Genomic DNA, 15,791 nt, shown 5'->3' with positions numbered 1-15,791 from the left:
TCTCGTGTGTAGCCAGGCGTGATATCCAGTGTTCTAAGATATAGCTTTTGTCTGCTTTTACTTTCTACACCCCTTCTTTTCTCCCACGTATATTCCTTCATCTAACTTTTCCATGTGTGAATTGCATCCCCCTCCCTGTTGTCACTTTTCCTCCAACCACTACCCCTGACACAGTCCTGTCTGCCACAGGCAGCCTGGCTCGCTCCCCCTTTAGCATCTAGAGAGACCATCATATCTTAACTTTGAGAAGAGAGACCATCACATCTTCAAGAAGATGCTTAGTATTGCATGAATGACTCACTCTGATTTAAAAATGGTTTGTTCAGATTACATATTGAAAACAACTTTAGGAAAGTAAATTAGAGGTTTTGTTAGAGGATTGTATGGGAACCTTGGGAGCTTTAGGCCAAGAAGGCTCAGTAATTTATGTAGTAATTTATGTAGTCATTATGCTTGTCCTTGTGATACAGAACAAAGGACAGAATGAAAAACAATATGCCAAAGAGCTGGAGAGATGGCTCAGCAGTGAACGGTACTGACTGATATTCCCCAGGACCAGGTTTCAAGTTTTAGTACCCATGTGGCAGCTCACAGATGTCTATAACTCCAGGATCCTACACCCTTTCACAGATATACAGACAAGCAAATCACCAATGTACATAAAATAAAAATAAACACCACCACATCATCTCCTTTCCCATTTGCGACCTTGGTACTAACCCAGTACTTTATCAGAGATAATTCATCAAAAATGGTGAGATTCCCATTTTCACTCTATATTATAGCTAGATATTGTGTTTATTATTTTTTAACATGCTTCCCCCTCCTTTTGTTATGCCAGGGAGGGAATCCAGGCCCTTTCCCATGCTAGACAGTGGTGTACCACTAAATAACATATGCAGTCTACTGCATTTTAGACCAAATTATCACATACAGCCAATCCCCAACGTATAATCTTCTCGGCTTCACTGATTTCAGCGACAACACAGAAACACACCTCTGTCATGTCTGTGAGGGTGTTCCTAGGAAGGTTTAACTGAAGAGAAGAGACACACATAGGAGGTAGATGGCTCCCATCCCATAGACAGAAGACCTGCCCTGAGAAACAGAAAAGGGGAGCACAGTACACTATCACCATCCACCACTCTCTACTTCCTGACTACAGCGGCCTTTCCCACCTAACTCTGCACCCCTACAACTCTGAGGTATACGAATCCTTTCTCCCTTCTGTTGCTTGGAATTCATCACAGCAATCAGAAGAATAACTAGGGCAATGATTAAACCCCCTGATGTTCCATTATGGAGTCTTTACTGTGATTTCAGTTAAAGCTCAGCGCAGGATTCTCACTATTCAGTACCCAACAAGCTGGGCCATATTAGTTCTCTTCTGTGTGACTCTGACCAGTTACTAACCAGAACAATGTAGGGGAGGAAATATTTGTCTCATGGTTTCAGGAGTTTTTATTTCAAGATCGTTTGGCTCATGTACTTAACCGGACATCACAGCTGAGGGAGTATGTGGTTGAGAGGAGAGCTGTTTACTTCCTTTGTAAACAGGAAGGAAAGAGTGATACAGAAGGATAGACAAGAAATTCCAAGGACCCACCCCTGGCCGCCTACCTTTTGCTGCCTGAATCCTACTTCTTGAGCTTTCTAGGATTCCCAAAACAGTACTAGGAACCAAACATTCAGTTTGTAAGCGTGTGGAAGGATGTCTCCTACTTAAACAAAAATACACGTACTTATGACTCCCAACTTGTTAGCATCAACAGGTTTTCAAAGAAAACCAAGCGTGCTAAGATGATTGTGGTTTTCTTTCATTTTCTTCTGCACCGATAGCATGCTGTGAGCTGCAGGGGAGCATGGACTGGGCATAGCTCAACCCTCTTCCCAGGCTCACTTGCAGTTTACTGGTGCTAAAGCAACAGAGTGCAGCTATGTCTTGATTCCCTAAAGAGCAAACCTGTCTGAAAGAAAGCACTTTCTCTCCCAGGCCACACGTTTGCAGCCCAGCCTTCTTTCCCCTACAGATGCTTGTGCTCTAGACCTCATATTGCCCGCTCACTGCCTTTTACTCATTAGGAAAGTGTTGAAAGCTCGAGACAAAGATCAGAGTTGCTCACAGCTGACTGAGCATTTTGAAAGAGCTGGGTCTGAAGACCTGGCAACAGTGGATTTCCCTTTAGTGATTTAGGGGTAGTTTAGTGGTCATTTGGAGATCTCATTAGGACTTCAATAGAGCATAAATGGAGGGGCATGGAGATTTAAGGTAGACTTTAAAAGGCCTTTAGTGACATAGTTGGGACATACCTAGGAATTTGGGACTTCTGAAGCCAATGAGAACTTTAATCCCCCCATACATTTTTTTTCCTCCACCAACACTCCCATGATTCCATAATTAGTTACTGATTTTGCAGGCAACATTACATTAGGTAGAAGAGAAAGGCAGATATTAGAGATAACTGGTGACTCCTGCTCAGGGGTTGAAAGAACAGGATTAACCTGTAATGTGCCGAATGAGATGCCTTAGGCAGATTACATTAAACATGCAGGTTGAGGAGCAATGATAATTATGTCGATGGGTGGGTCTAAATGCAGTCCTCAAGCATAACTGAGAGGTAAAGGTACAAGCTAATTTAACTTTTTTTCCCGGAGCTGAGGACCGAACCCAGGGCATTGTGCTTGCTAGGCAAGCGCTCTACTCTGAGCTAAATCCCACACCCCACAAGCTAATTAATTAGTGACAATTCAAACAGAACGGGCAGTAAGGAAAAAATCTGCAACTGTGTGAATAGAGAAGGTTCAGACCAATGCAGAAAAGGATTTTGAAGAACTGAGGGAAGTTTTTAAGTTTGGCTGTACTTTCCACATGTGAGAGATGTTTGAAAGCCATCTACCCATGCCCCACCCAAGACCATTCAATCTGAATCTTGGGAGACCATCCTGTCAGCACTGCCCAAACTGATTCCAACATTATAGCTAGCATCGTTTGTGACTTCAGCCTTTACCACAGCCAGTTTAAGGCAATTTGTTGCCTTCCGCTCCAAGATGTCTCTATTTGACTGGTTAAACTCGAGTTTTAAATCTTTCAGTGATTGCATTGCTGCATGGGTACATTGGCACTGTCAAAGCAATGTTAACGCTCTCAGAGCTTTGCACAGTTTAATACAATACAGACCGAAGGACTGTTGTTGAATGAAAGTAGGGAAATACTGGGGAATTTCCACCTTCCTTGTTCTGACTGTATAGATGCTCTCAGCTAACTCCCCATCAGGTTCCTTGTGGGGAAAATGGGGAATGTTGGCCAGGTGATTGCAGTGGCTCTGCCACACTAAACAATCAGACCAGAATATGTTCATGAAGAGAAAGCCAGGCACAGAGCTGCTAAGCAGGAGCCTTACTCTGCTAGAATGTACAGTCCGGTAGAGCAGGATGGTTTTCTTATGTTCTTTGTTGTGTGCCAAACATCTGGGACAGTGTTATCTTTGAGTAAAGGCTTAAAACACATTTGTTGAAACATAAAAATGTGAGTCAGACGAGGTCACAGGATGTGGAGATCGGCCTACAGAGTTAGTAAGTTAGCTTTTTGTCACTATGACAGATACCTGTAGGGTTGGTGAGGTCCAGAGTCTGCTCTGTCACAGGGCTCGGCCACTCAGGGAGGCAGGATGTGGGAAGTGACCACACACTGTCACTGGGTGGGCTCCAGGAGTTGGGGAGCACAACCTGAGGTCTTGGGAGAGCTGGAGCTGGCTCAGCGGTGCCCAGGCCTGCAACTAGGCTGGGGCCATCTGTTTCTCAGGCTCTCAGATACCCAGGTGACACTGAATGCTGTAGAAGGGCTGAGAACAGACTGGGGGCCCGCAGGCTGGATCTGGCCTGGGGCCGAGGGGGAAAAGAGGGAAGCCCCAACTGGTCCCTCAGGGATGAGTCCCAGCTATGGCTGGACCTTCCATGGGAGATTAAATGGTGGCTCTATAGGCAAAGGCCTTCTCCACAAATCTATGAAGGGCTGTGGCTAGTGACAGTGGCCTGGTGCCCAGTAATCAGATGAAGCACCTACCGTCCCTTCAGGGTCATCAGGGTTTCTAGCCTTAGCTCAACCAGGAACCAGGCTGCCTTTCACAGTCCCACATCTACCTAAGGGAAATCATTGAAAAGGGTGGAAGATATATTTTGGCTCATGATTTTCGTATTTATAGTCTATGGTTAGTCAATTCTGTTGTTTCTGGACCTGTGAGGAAATAGAACACTTTGATAGTCAGAGAGCACAGAAAAAGACAGAGGCCCCGAATTCCTGCAGCCTACGTGGTACAGAAAGAATTGACTCTTACTGGTTGGCCTCTGACATTCACTCACATGCGCATAAGCATGTAAATAACGATTCAAAGACATACCTTCATTACACACACACACACACACACACACACACACACACACACACATTCAATTACCTACTTCATCCATGTAGGCTCCACTCCCTAATAATACCATCAATTACAAACTCAGTAAACTGATTAAGTCAGAATTCTTGAGATCCAGTGCCTACGAATGATTAGCGCCACTAACGGAGCACCAAGCTTTGAGCATGTGAGCCTTTGGTAGGGACTACAGCAATTGAGCTTGTTCAATTTGATGTTCTCAGGCCTAAAATTCTATAAAACTCCTATTGATGTGGAGACTTAAGACTCTATCTCTTGTCTCCTTGATGCCTGCAAATATTTATTTAAGAGGAGGGTGAGGCTTGAAAGCACGTCTCAGAAAAATCAATCAGAAAGTCCACTGTGGTCAGTTGTTAGCTTCTTCCCAGACAGGGAAAAGCTCCTGTGAGTTTACTCAGACACAAAGAGGAGAGGGAGGGGGAATGGCCAACCGTACTGGGCAACTCTGATAAACCTGTTGGTTTCTCCTCTCTTGTAGGAAGCCAGTCCTCTCAGCAGCCATCAAACTACCGAATGCAGCAACAGTAAATCCAAGACTGAGTTGGGTGTCTCAAGAGTTAAATCTTTTCTTCCTGTTCCTAGAAGTAAAGTCGCCCAGTGTTCCCAGAACACCAAAAGAAGCAGCAGCAGCAGCAGTAATACAAGGCAACTAGAAATCAATAACAACTCCAAAGAAGAGAATTGGAACGTAGACAAACACGAACACGTAGAAAAACGTAACAAATAGGCCTGCCTACAACACCTCCAACAACGTGATCACCTTAACGTCTTTTGTATATTTCATGCAGAAACACCAAGACAAAGAAGATGTAAATACCTTAAAATGAAAAAACCATTTTCCTGTAATATAAAGGACAAGTGCGGGACCACTATTCAGCCTTTTGTAAAGAATGTATTTATAACCTCACATCTTTTTTTTCTGTTAATCCTATAGGACTAAACTTCGATCCCATGAAGTTACCGCAACTTTCCAAGTAGTTTTTATAATAGAAATATTGTAATCGTTTTAACCGAGATGTTCAGGGGTATTAAAGCAGAAGTGTCTGTGTACTGTATATTTCTATCTGTACATATGTACATATATGTATATTGACAGAAGTTGCATACATGTGTACAAGATTGGCTTAGATGAAATGTGCCAGTTTGAATGGAGATGATAATTTTATGCTCATCTGATGGGGAATGACTCGAATGGGGCAATAACAAAACATTTCTAAACAGTTATTTTCCATTAAAAGCCATATGAAGTATTTTGCCTGTTAAAGTTCTAGTTTTACATTTTGAATCTTTTAGTGGTTACATTGCCATCTGGTTGCATCATGTATATATATTTACGCTTCTTAATTTGCATTATGACTTGTAAAAAATATGAAATTATAATGCAATAAAAGTGTTATCTTTCTTACAAAACTTTTGTACCTAAGTGGATATAAAAGTTATCTGCATCAAGAAAGACATCAATTAAATGAATTTGGAGTTAACGCCTTCAATATATTTCTAATAACACACCGATAATAAAATTAATATTTTCTAGAATGTCTTATAAAGGAATGGTGAAGTTATTTATCCAATTTACAGTTAAGGTACTTTGATGCCAAATAAAATTTTGAACTAGTGAAATTATTTTGCTCTATTTTCCTATCTGTAGCTGCTCTTGAATTCTTGCTCATACAACAGTCATATAGTTGGAAGCCCGCAGCATAAATGTTCCATTTAGGAATGCCATAAAACTTCCTGCAAACTGCTGTTTCACCAGCTATCACATACCAGCTTACCCTTACAGGATAGTCTCAGATATTTGGCTGGAATAAAACAAACAGAACTTAAACTATTAAAAAAAGCCCAATTTTCAAACAAAGCTCATCTACTCATCTATTAAAAGTCCTTTGAGGGGTCAAGATAAGTATTTACATTGAATACACACATATGGACACTGTTTTAAACTTCTTTGCAAAAAATAGGTGCAAAATGTTAGGGGGCAATGTAGTGACTGTGTATGGCTTGGGTTGAAGAAGAAAGCCTTGCCATTCGGGAATAACCAGAGGGCAACCCGTGTCAGCATTCTTTCTGGGGCTTTCTCTCCACCAGGCAAGCTTGGGGTATGTAGAATGTCAACCTCATATACAGGAAAAGGTGCAGTGGGCTGAAAGAACTGGGGCAAAGGTCAACGGGTGGGAGGAGCGGTACTGTGGAGTGGGCCTAGACTTGACCACAATAATCATGTAGAACTGGACGCCAATTCTGTATGCCAGGTAGTATTTGATAGTCAAGTGTTTTCATAAAAAGGTGCTAATCTTGGGAGCAAGACAATGCAATTCAAAGACAAAAAGGTGAGAGAACGAAATCAAATTTGAGAAACACTGAGGTGGCCCGATGTAACTGACCCATGCTGCTTCCTTTTGTCAGATCCAATGTGTACTTTTAATAATTGGATGGCAGGCAGCATAAAGTCTAAAAAGAGCATTTAGATCAAGGGCTTTCAAAGTAGAAGCCTACCGATAGGTCATGATATTTAATAAACCATAACTCATTAAAAAAACAGAATTTGATAGAGTTGTAAATGTCAAGGTCATTGCAATGAAAGGACTGTGAAGCATTTATCCAGTGTGTGGATTATGAGTGCATAATTATGACTGTGGGTCATGATCCTAAGTCATTAAATGCCAGTAGGAGATCATGGATCATGGTGGAACCTAAATTTAAGATTGAAGTCTACAATAGGCTAGATAGGCTCGTAACGATTAATGACCTTGTGACTGAACTAAGCACTGCTGACTATGACAATTGGCTGCGGTCAGCAACAGGTTACTTAACCTGTAGCAAAACAAAGACCACAACAACCATAAAGACCATCTGAATATTACATTACAGCACAGTAAAGCATTTACCCTTGCCTCTGCCATTTACAAAATGAACATTGAGTCAGTGTCTCAGAACTTAGTTGGATGTGGTACTAACGTACACAATTTCAGCACAGGGGAGGCTAAAACAGATCACCAGGTGTCTGAGGGCAGCTTGAGATACAGAATTGGCCTGTCTCAATTTTTTTCAGAATTTCTTGTAGCACTATGTGTATGCATATAGGATATATGTGTATGTGTAAAGCAGACAATCTGAAGGAAAAGAGAGAACCACAGACCGCAATTGTGGAACTCTGCCTCATGTTCCCTTATCTTCAACAATGGAGAGATCACAACACAGAGCAGAGACAGCAGACTTAAGCCGTTCTTTAGGTCACATAGATCTAATAGACATACCAACAATATTCAACCTAACATAAAACTCCCAGGATAGATCATGTTAAGCCACAAGTTGTTATGGGAGGAATTTTACATCATCCCAACTATTGTTGCAACCCAATGACATGAAACAAGTAATTGTTAAGAGAGAAAAATTAAAAACAACAACAACCCATAGAAATACTCGCTAACACTCTTGAACCACCAATGGATCAAGGAAAGTAAAGGAGAATCAGGAAAATAGGAGACAAATGAAAATAGAAACCATGTATCTAGACATGGGACGCAACCTTACAGTTCAGAAAGCTCACGGCAATTAGCCTCTACATCAAGAAAAGTCTGAAAGCCAAGCATTGTGGCACACACCTATAATCCCAGGACTTAGGATGTCATGAGTTTGTGGCCATTTGATTAAAACAAACAAAAACCTTCAACCTAACACCTTAAGGAACAGGTTAGAAACCAGCAGAACAAGTTCTCAACAAACTAAGTCGAGAGGCAGGAGAAGGGTAGAAAGAAGAAAATGCAGTAATAATTAGAGCAGGTATTTAAACAGCCACCTTTAGAGCTATTCTACACTGTCCCCAACTGCAGTTGTTCAAATATAACCAGTGACAGCTGTATTATGAGCCTCACCATCTTTAAATTTCACTTCTCTGAAACAATAACCAGAAAAATGACCACAAAACACACATGGCATTGTTCACATTCACTTTTAACTTGGGGCAAGTTTCTCCAGAATAGGTTGATGTGTTTTGTAGTTGCCTGTGTAAATAAGTCAAAAAGACTTTACCACACCTGGTTACTAGTAAAAGTTGTTAATTTCGATGAAGTCAGTTTTTCACAAATGGAATGTTTCTGGGCAGTTGATTCTTAAGATAAAATCAAATTCAGTTGACTAGCCTTAGTCTAAATTTTGGCATTTATTCTTAATGACAATGATCCATATCAGAACATTACCTGTGAAATCACATAATGATGTCTGATTTCTATTTCCCTTCAAGGTCTTTATTTCCTCAAAAAAAAAAAAATCTTCCCAGTGCCAACAGACTGCATTAGTGACTAATTAGTGACGAGATAAGCAGCTAATCTGATTTTGATTAAATCAAGTAAACATTGAGTACTTGCTGAGTACCCAGAAGACATTGTACAGCTTGCAGAGAGGGAATCTATAGCTACATGATAAATCTAGCCCGCTTTTTATGATGAGAACTACCCAGGGATATCAGGAACTGTGAGTCCAGACTCTTCTATCACAAAACTGTGAAGAAGACCCAGGGCTCTCCTGTGCTACGAGGAAAACAACACATTTCCCCCCTAGGAAAATCAAACTGTGGCAATTGTTCCTACTAATAGGAAGGGAATGAACTAGACAGACAGAAAGGGTCATTTATGTTGTATTCAAGAAGATACGTCTCCCGAGGTAATTTAGATACATCTATTCAAAGGGGTTTAGACCTTATTGCTCACTCATTAAAGCACCATGGGGACAGGAGCTGAGAACAATGCACTGGATTCACCTGGCTCCTCTACTCTTGACTTTACTGACTGCCAGGGTAAAGCATCAAGTGAAGATGATTTCCTAGTATGTACGTTCTAGGAAGAAAGTCAGTAGAGTGGTTTGATGGAGCCCAGGAAAGGTCATGGAGGGAGGATTGCTTTAGGACAAGGTGGTCTCCAGAGACATGACATTCGGTCCGACATCAATGCAATAGATTAAGACACATTGGAGGTAACAGAAGTTGCAGCGGCAACTGCGTTCATACACAGACACATGAGTACATTAAACTTAAAGACTACTTCATGCAAAAAGAGTAAATCAGCAAGGCGAAGATATAACTTATGAAACGGAAGACAATTTTCACAAGTCATGCACTTAATGATATCCAAAATATATAAGGAACTCAACCAGCAAGAAGACAAATAACCTAATTACAAATGTGAGAAAGGACCCAAAGAAGTACAAGTCTGGCAAAAGAAAGTGAATATGGGGGCAAATACTCAATACAATACTCACCAGTGGAATGCAAATAAAATCACGACGCAGTGCTAACTTACACCTTTTAGGACAGCTGTTATCAAAAGAGCAAAAGATACAAGTGTTGAAGAGAACAGACAGGACACAAAGAATCCTTGCGCACTGCTGGAGGAGTACAAACTGAATACCATGCTCTTTGCTTTAGAGCCTATGTAGAAAGCAGTCTGAACGCTCCTTAAATTGAAAGGGTTAGGAGATGGTTCAGTGGGTAAGACTGCTTCTGGCAGAAGGAAGGAAGGAAGGAAGGATGAAAAAGAAAAAAACAAAGAAGGAAAGAAAACAGCTAACAATTTCACAAACACCTTAAGTAGAAAATGATAGAGCATTTGCTTGGCTTTCTGAGGTGGAGACAACAGGTCCTCAAGGCCCTCTGATTTAGAACTGGATTTTTTTTTCTGTACAATCATCCACTGATGAGGGCGTCTATTTTTCTTTAAAGAGAAAACAGACAAACTTCATTTAATTCCTAGCTCTCTAAGGCAAGGGGCTAAAACAATGATATTTTCTCCATGACAAATCTTTCATAGGGTATTTAGACACAAATATAACAATATTTCTACTAAATTCTTTTTAACGTGAAAGCAGTGTGCATTGGTCAAGCCAGTTTGCTGTTGAGATCTGAAATTTTATTCTGGGGTTTTCAAGACTGACCTTGTAAGCAATGAAATAGGAACTAGCATAGCACGTTGCACTGTCTGGGGTAACTTGAGAAGAGTGATATTACTGCTTTAGTGTCTTTCTCTTCCTCATTTCTGAATCATTGTAATAAAACGTGATGTGCTGTGGTATTTTGTGATACAGTAAATAGAGCAGAGCAATTGATGTAATAAAACTCTCTGTTTCCCCCTTCAATGACCTGTCATCAATCACGAGACACTTAACCTTCCTGTTCTTGGGTTTATGATGTGGACTGAAAATACCACAGATCTTTGCTTCTGTATTTCACCAGGTCCCTCAAGTAGGTATTTCTATTTTCTTTCCTAAAGTCTGAGAGGACAGAAAAGTCTTTGCATTATTTAAGAAGGAAAGATCATATATGGTCTGGAAAACATAATTGCCCTTTTTGTTTTTATTGTGTCTATGTTTGTCTTAGTTTATGTGTACCACATAATGCATGTAGTTCCTTCAGAGGCCAAAAGAGGGCATCAGATTCCCCCGAAACTGGAGTAACAGGTGGTTCTGAAAAGTCATGTAAATTATGAAAATCAAATCCACACAGAGGAATTGGAAACCTAAGGCCACAATTTCCCTGTTTAAGTTCATTCTAGATTTTCTTAGGATTTTGTTCTGTGTCCCTCAGAAGGCCTGATAAATCCTGAATAAATCTTTGTGGTATATGTGTCTATATTCATCAGTTCTTTTATCTGAACTAATTTTGGGTTGAGAAGTTCCAGGTTCTTCTGTGAAGTGACAACTCTCTAAATATTAACATATATCTCATTTAATCCTACAAACCTAATATTTACCAAAAGTACTTGAGCATTACTGTACCAACTAATCTTTTCTGTAATGTTCGTGACTGGAAGGTCAAGTCAGTCTAAGAAGTCTTGTGGTTTGCATTATTTATTTCTGAGTAGGCCTACACCCTGCTCGACTCAACTCTACCCACTTCCCTATTTATTAGTGCTTTGCTAGCCAAGATTCATCATTATCCTGTTCCTTCTCATGATTACTTTGTCTGATATGCTTCATCCCCTCTTTTAGATATTTAAGAAAAGATCTGCTATTAGTAGTTTGAATGCTTATCATCTAGCTCCTACTCAAGGTGCAACTCCCATTGATAATTAGCCCATTTATGTATGGTAACTGGCAGGTATATGTTTCAGCTATCCCTATACATAGCATTGTACATGACTGACATTCACTTTGGGCTTGGTAAAACCCCTTCCTTCCCAAGGTATCTGCAATTCATATCCAAACTGATAGAGCAAGCCATAAACTTAAGAGAGCTTGCTTAAAACTCCACATCAAAAAAAGTTCAAGGTCAAAAGTCTAATTGGTGTTGGCCAAAATCTTAAATAAAGTACATGAGTTTGGGTGGGATTTATGAAAGTGTTGGAATTCTTGATTTCTGATGGATATCTAAGTCTTCATAATCGGGGGCATTTGTATATTTGAATTTTTACTGAAAACATAGAAGACAAAAGACTCTTCATGACCAGGTATTTTATGGTTTGTCCCTGTTCCTTTAATCATACCATGAGCCAACTCAGCTGCCTGTTGATTAGTGAGAACAGGAACCAAGTACTTTAAGATCCTTTATTCTACACTCACTGTTTAATCACTCACTTCTGTAGTTAACTCAAGATGATAGTCCCTCCCCCTCCACTCTTTCAGAGGGTATCAAAATGGTCAGTTGTTCTAGATCATTTATTGGTCCTTGCTACTTCTAGGTATCCATTGGTTCAGTAATAGAAGATCAAAAACTCCAGTGACAGCAGATGCTGGCAAGGATGTGGAGAAAGAGGAACACTCCTCCATTGTTGGTGGGATTGCAGACTTGTACAACCATTCTGGAAATCAGTCTGGAGGTTCCTCAGAAAATTGGATATTGCACTATGAGGACCCAGCTATACCTCTCTTGGGCATATACCCAAAAGATGCTCCAACAAATAACAAAGACACATGCTCCACTATGTTCATAGCAGCCTTATTTATAATAGCCAGAAGCTGGAAAGAACCCAGATGCCCTTCAACACAGGAATGGATACAGAAAATGTGGTACATGTACACAATGGAATATTACTCAGCTATCAAAAACAATGACTTTATGAAATTCATAGGCAAGTGGATGGAACTGGAAAATATCCTGAGTGAGGTAACCCAATCACAGAAAAACACACATGGTTTCCATTCATTGATAAGTGGATATTAGCCCAAATGCACAGTGGAATTACCCTAGATCCACAGAACACATGAAACTCAAGAAGGATGACCAAAATGTGGATGCTTCACTCCTTCTTTAAAAGGGGAACAAGAATACCCTTGGCAGGGAATAGGGAGGCAAAGTTTAGAACAGAGGCTGAAGGGACGCCCATTCAGAACCTGCCCCACATGTGGCCCATACATATACAGCCACCAAACTTGATAAGATGGATGAAGCAAAGAAGTGCAAGCCGACAGGAACCGGATGTAGATCTCTCCTGAGAGACACAGCCAGAATATGGCAAATACAGAGGCGAATGTCAGCAGCAAACCACTGAACTGAGAATGGGACCCCTGTTGAAGGAATCAGAGAAAGGACTGAAAGAGCTTGAAGGGGCTCAAGACCCCAAATGAACAACAATGTCAACCAACCAGAGCTTCCAGGGACTAAGCCACTACCTAAAGACTATACATGGACTGACCCTGGGCTCCAACCTCATAGGTAGCAATGAATGGCCTAGTAAGAGCACCAGTGGAAGGGGAAGCCCTTGGTCTGGTGAAGACTGAACCCCCAGTGAGCATGATTGTTAGGGGGAGGGTGGTAATGGGGGGAGGATGGGGAGGGGAACATCCATAGAGAAGGGAAGGGGGAGGGGTTGGAGGATGTTGGCCTGGAAACTGGGAAAGAGAATAACAATTGAAATGTAAATAATAAATACCCAATTTAATAAAAATGAAGGGAAAAAAAGAGAGAAAGAAAGTTGGAGCCTAGCAATAGTAGTACAGGCCTTTAATTCCAGCACTTGGAAGGCAGAGGCCCAGAGATCTCTATGAGTTTGAAGCAAGCCGGGTCTACAGAGCTAGTTCCAGGACAGTTAAAACTACACAAAGAAACCATCTCAACAAAAAGAAAGAACCAAAGCAAAACAAGCCAAATAACAGACAAGTAAAAATAAGTGTTGAAAAGATCTTGCTATCTAGCATGAAATACTTGTAAAATAAATGAGTTAAGTTTAAAACTTTACATATCTGTGTACAGCTGGGATAGTTCAAGGGTGAGTTAGAAATTTTGCCTTTACTAGGTTGGTAACAGTCAATATTAAAGACAGCATACAACTTCACAACTCCAGAGAGGATTATTTTTCCTGGAGGATACAATTCTCCTTGGTGAAAAGTATACTAATTGAAACACAGAGGGCCAAGTTTACTCATTCACTTTATGTCAAACTGTCTAGCTAACTCATCGATGAATTAGACATTTAAGCTAGAGGTCTTCCAGGACTTCTGCTATTCTGTAACAAATGCATTGGGAATCCACACCCAATGGGGCTGAGGGCTCGGCTTAAAGTAATGAAACTGATTTGTGGCAACACAATTAGAAAACCAAGACTTCATAACAGGCCAAATCACTGGTCAGTCACACAGTAGTTTCACCTGTCCCTCATCTACCTTTTGAACTACTTCTGCACACATGAAGATTTACCTTAAAAATGATTCTTTTCTTTTTACTCAAGTGGTCCACATAGAGGCAATGATTTTCTGAATATAAGAAGTTCATATGTAGTCAGGCCAGTCAGAGCCTTTTTTAAACTTAAAAAAGAAAAGAAACCTTTTCTCATTGATTACAAAACTTCCCTGACATATCATATACAGGCAAAGACAGAAGTAGGTTGTGTGTTTCTTAAATCTAGAGGACACAGGATGGGAGTTTGAGAAATAAAAAGTATGAAGTTTCTTTTTGAAGTGATAAAAGTAAACATTATGTTTTCTTTCATTGTAGAGTTTAGTAAGGATATATGTGTAAACAGATAAATTAAGTCTATATATGTCACTAAAATAGAAGAGTAGACCACTTGGAGGTAGAAAAAGATCAGCATGAGAGAAAAATATAAGTCAGAAGGTGATGGGGTAAATGTGGATGAATATGAGTGATGGACATATATAAAATGCTATAATAAAACCAAGTATTTTATTTGAAATGGAAAAAGAATTTTAATTAATAAAAAATATGTCTTTTGTAAAGAGAACTTTATAACTCTAAATATATTAAAAGCTACCAAATTATATACCTTAAACAGACAAATTAAATAATTTTCTTTCCAATCAGAAGAAGACATTCTAATAAGTGCTTTAAACAAAAACAAAAAATATACTAACAAAACATGACAACCTAGCTACTTAAAAAATTGTAAATCAGCCACATGTAATTATTTTAGTCTTTTCATGGCAATGGTGTAATAAAATATTCCATAAAAAACTGGATTATACAGTCTTAACTTTAGCAAAGATATTTAAATTTTGATTATTGATCATAATGAAGAGATGTTTTTACCTTATGTCTTAGCTTATCATCATCATATGTCTGTGTAACACAGTACTTCTGGGTATTGACAGAGAGGGCTAGCTGGTCTTAAAGGCTGAGCCACAGTAGAATTGTTGAGAGTGTAAAATCTGATTCATTCAGCTCTTTGGGGTAGAAGATACAGTTGGAATTCTAGATGCAATATACCAGGGCCTAGTTGAAAAGGTTTAGGGATAAGGCTGACCCTAGTGCCTCAGGACTTTGAGAGAGGTGCCCTGTCTCTCTAACATATTGCCATGGCTCTGCAGCCTCTTAAGACCTTTGAGAAGAGTCAAAACAACTATACTTCCTTGACCTTACATGCATGGGAAATTCCCTTGACAGGTTCCTAGCTCTACGCACTGAACTATTTACTCAATTACAAAGGTCTCCCCAGAAATAAAGAGGAAGGGGGGATTAAGTTATCCAAGCGCATGTCTTGAGAAAGGTTGCAGTTAAATTTGGAGAAGCAGCAGCTAGGGCAATCCAGACTAACCAGTTCAAGACCAAGCGGCCCTCCTGAGTTAGTTTGCAGGTGAGAAGGATGCCTACACATAGAAGTAAACCATCAGCCCAATGTCACAACTGATTTAGCAATCACAAGCAAACCTTCGAGGTGGTTGCAATGTGACCCTCCCACAACCATGGGGGTGTCTAACTACTCAAATCACCAATGTTTCCCTGCCAAGGCAGAAGGTAAGCATTTGACTCTATGTACTCACCCGGAATTTATATAATGGTTGTAAGTACTGTTTGGAAAATATTTTGGCAACGACTGCCAAATATGGGTTCTGGAGGATTACTGACTCAAAAGTAGAATTGCTTTATGAAATAGGTCTCTGAATTGACACTGTCTACAGATTCTA

The 15,791-nt window shown here is 40.2% G+C and overlaps 1 protein-coding gene across 1 annotated transcript in view; it reads left to right on the top strand.

Annotated features, from left to right (window-relative positions):
• The window catches only part of Cttnbp2 (cortactin binding protein 2), a 158,230-nt gene extending 152,165 nt beyond the window's left edge, over positions 1–6,065 (top strand). Inside the window, exon 23 of the mRNA XM_032906912.1 lies at positions 4,921–6,065. Within this exon, the coding sequence (XP_032762803.1) occupies positions 4,921–5,169 (249 nt within the window). The 3' untranslated portion in view covers positions 5,170–6,065. The remainder of the gene's footprint in view (positions 1–4,920) is intronic.
• Positions 6,066–15,791: the final 9,726 nt, after the last annotated feature.

Source organism: Rattus rattus, chromosome 6, assembly GCF_011064425.1.
Source record: "Rattus rattus isolate New Zealand chromosome 6, Rrattus_CSIRO_v1, whole genome shotgun sequence".
Classification (NCBI taxonomy): Eukaryota; Metazoa; Chordata; class Mammalia; order Rodentia; family Muridae; genus Rattus; species Rattus rattus.
The sequence above is the reverse complement of the archived record's forward strand: the minus strand, read 5'-3'. Positions and strand labels throughout refer to the sequence as shown.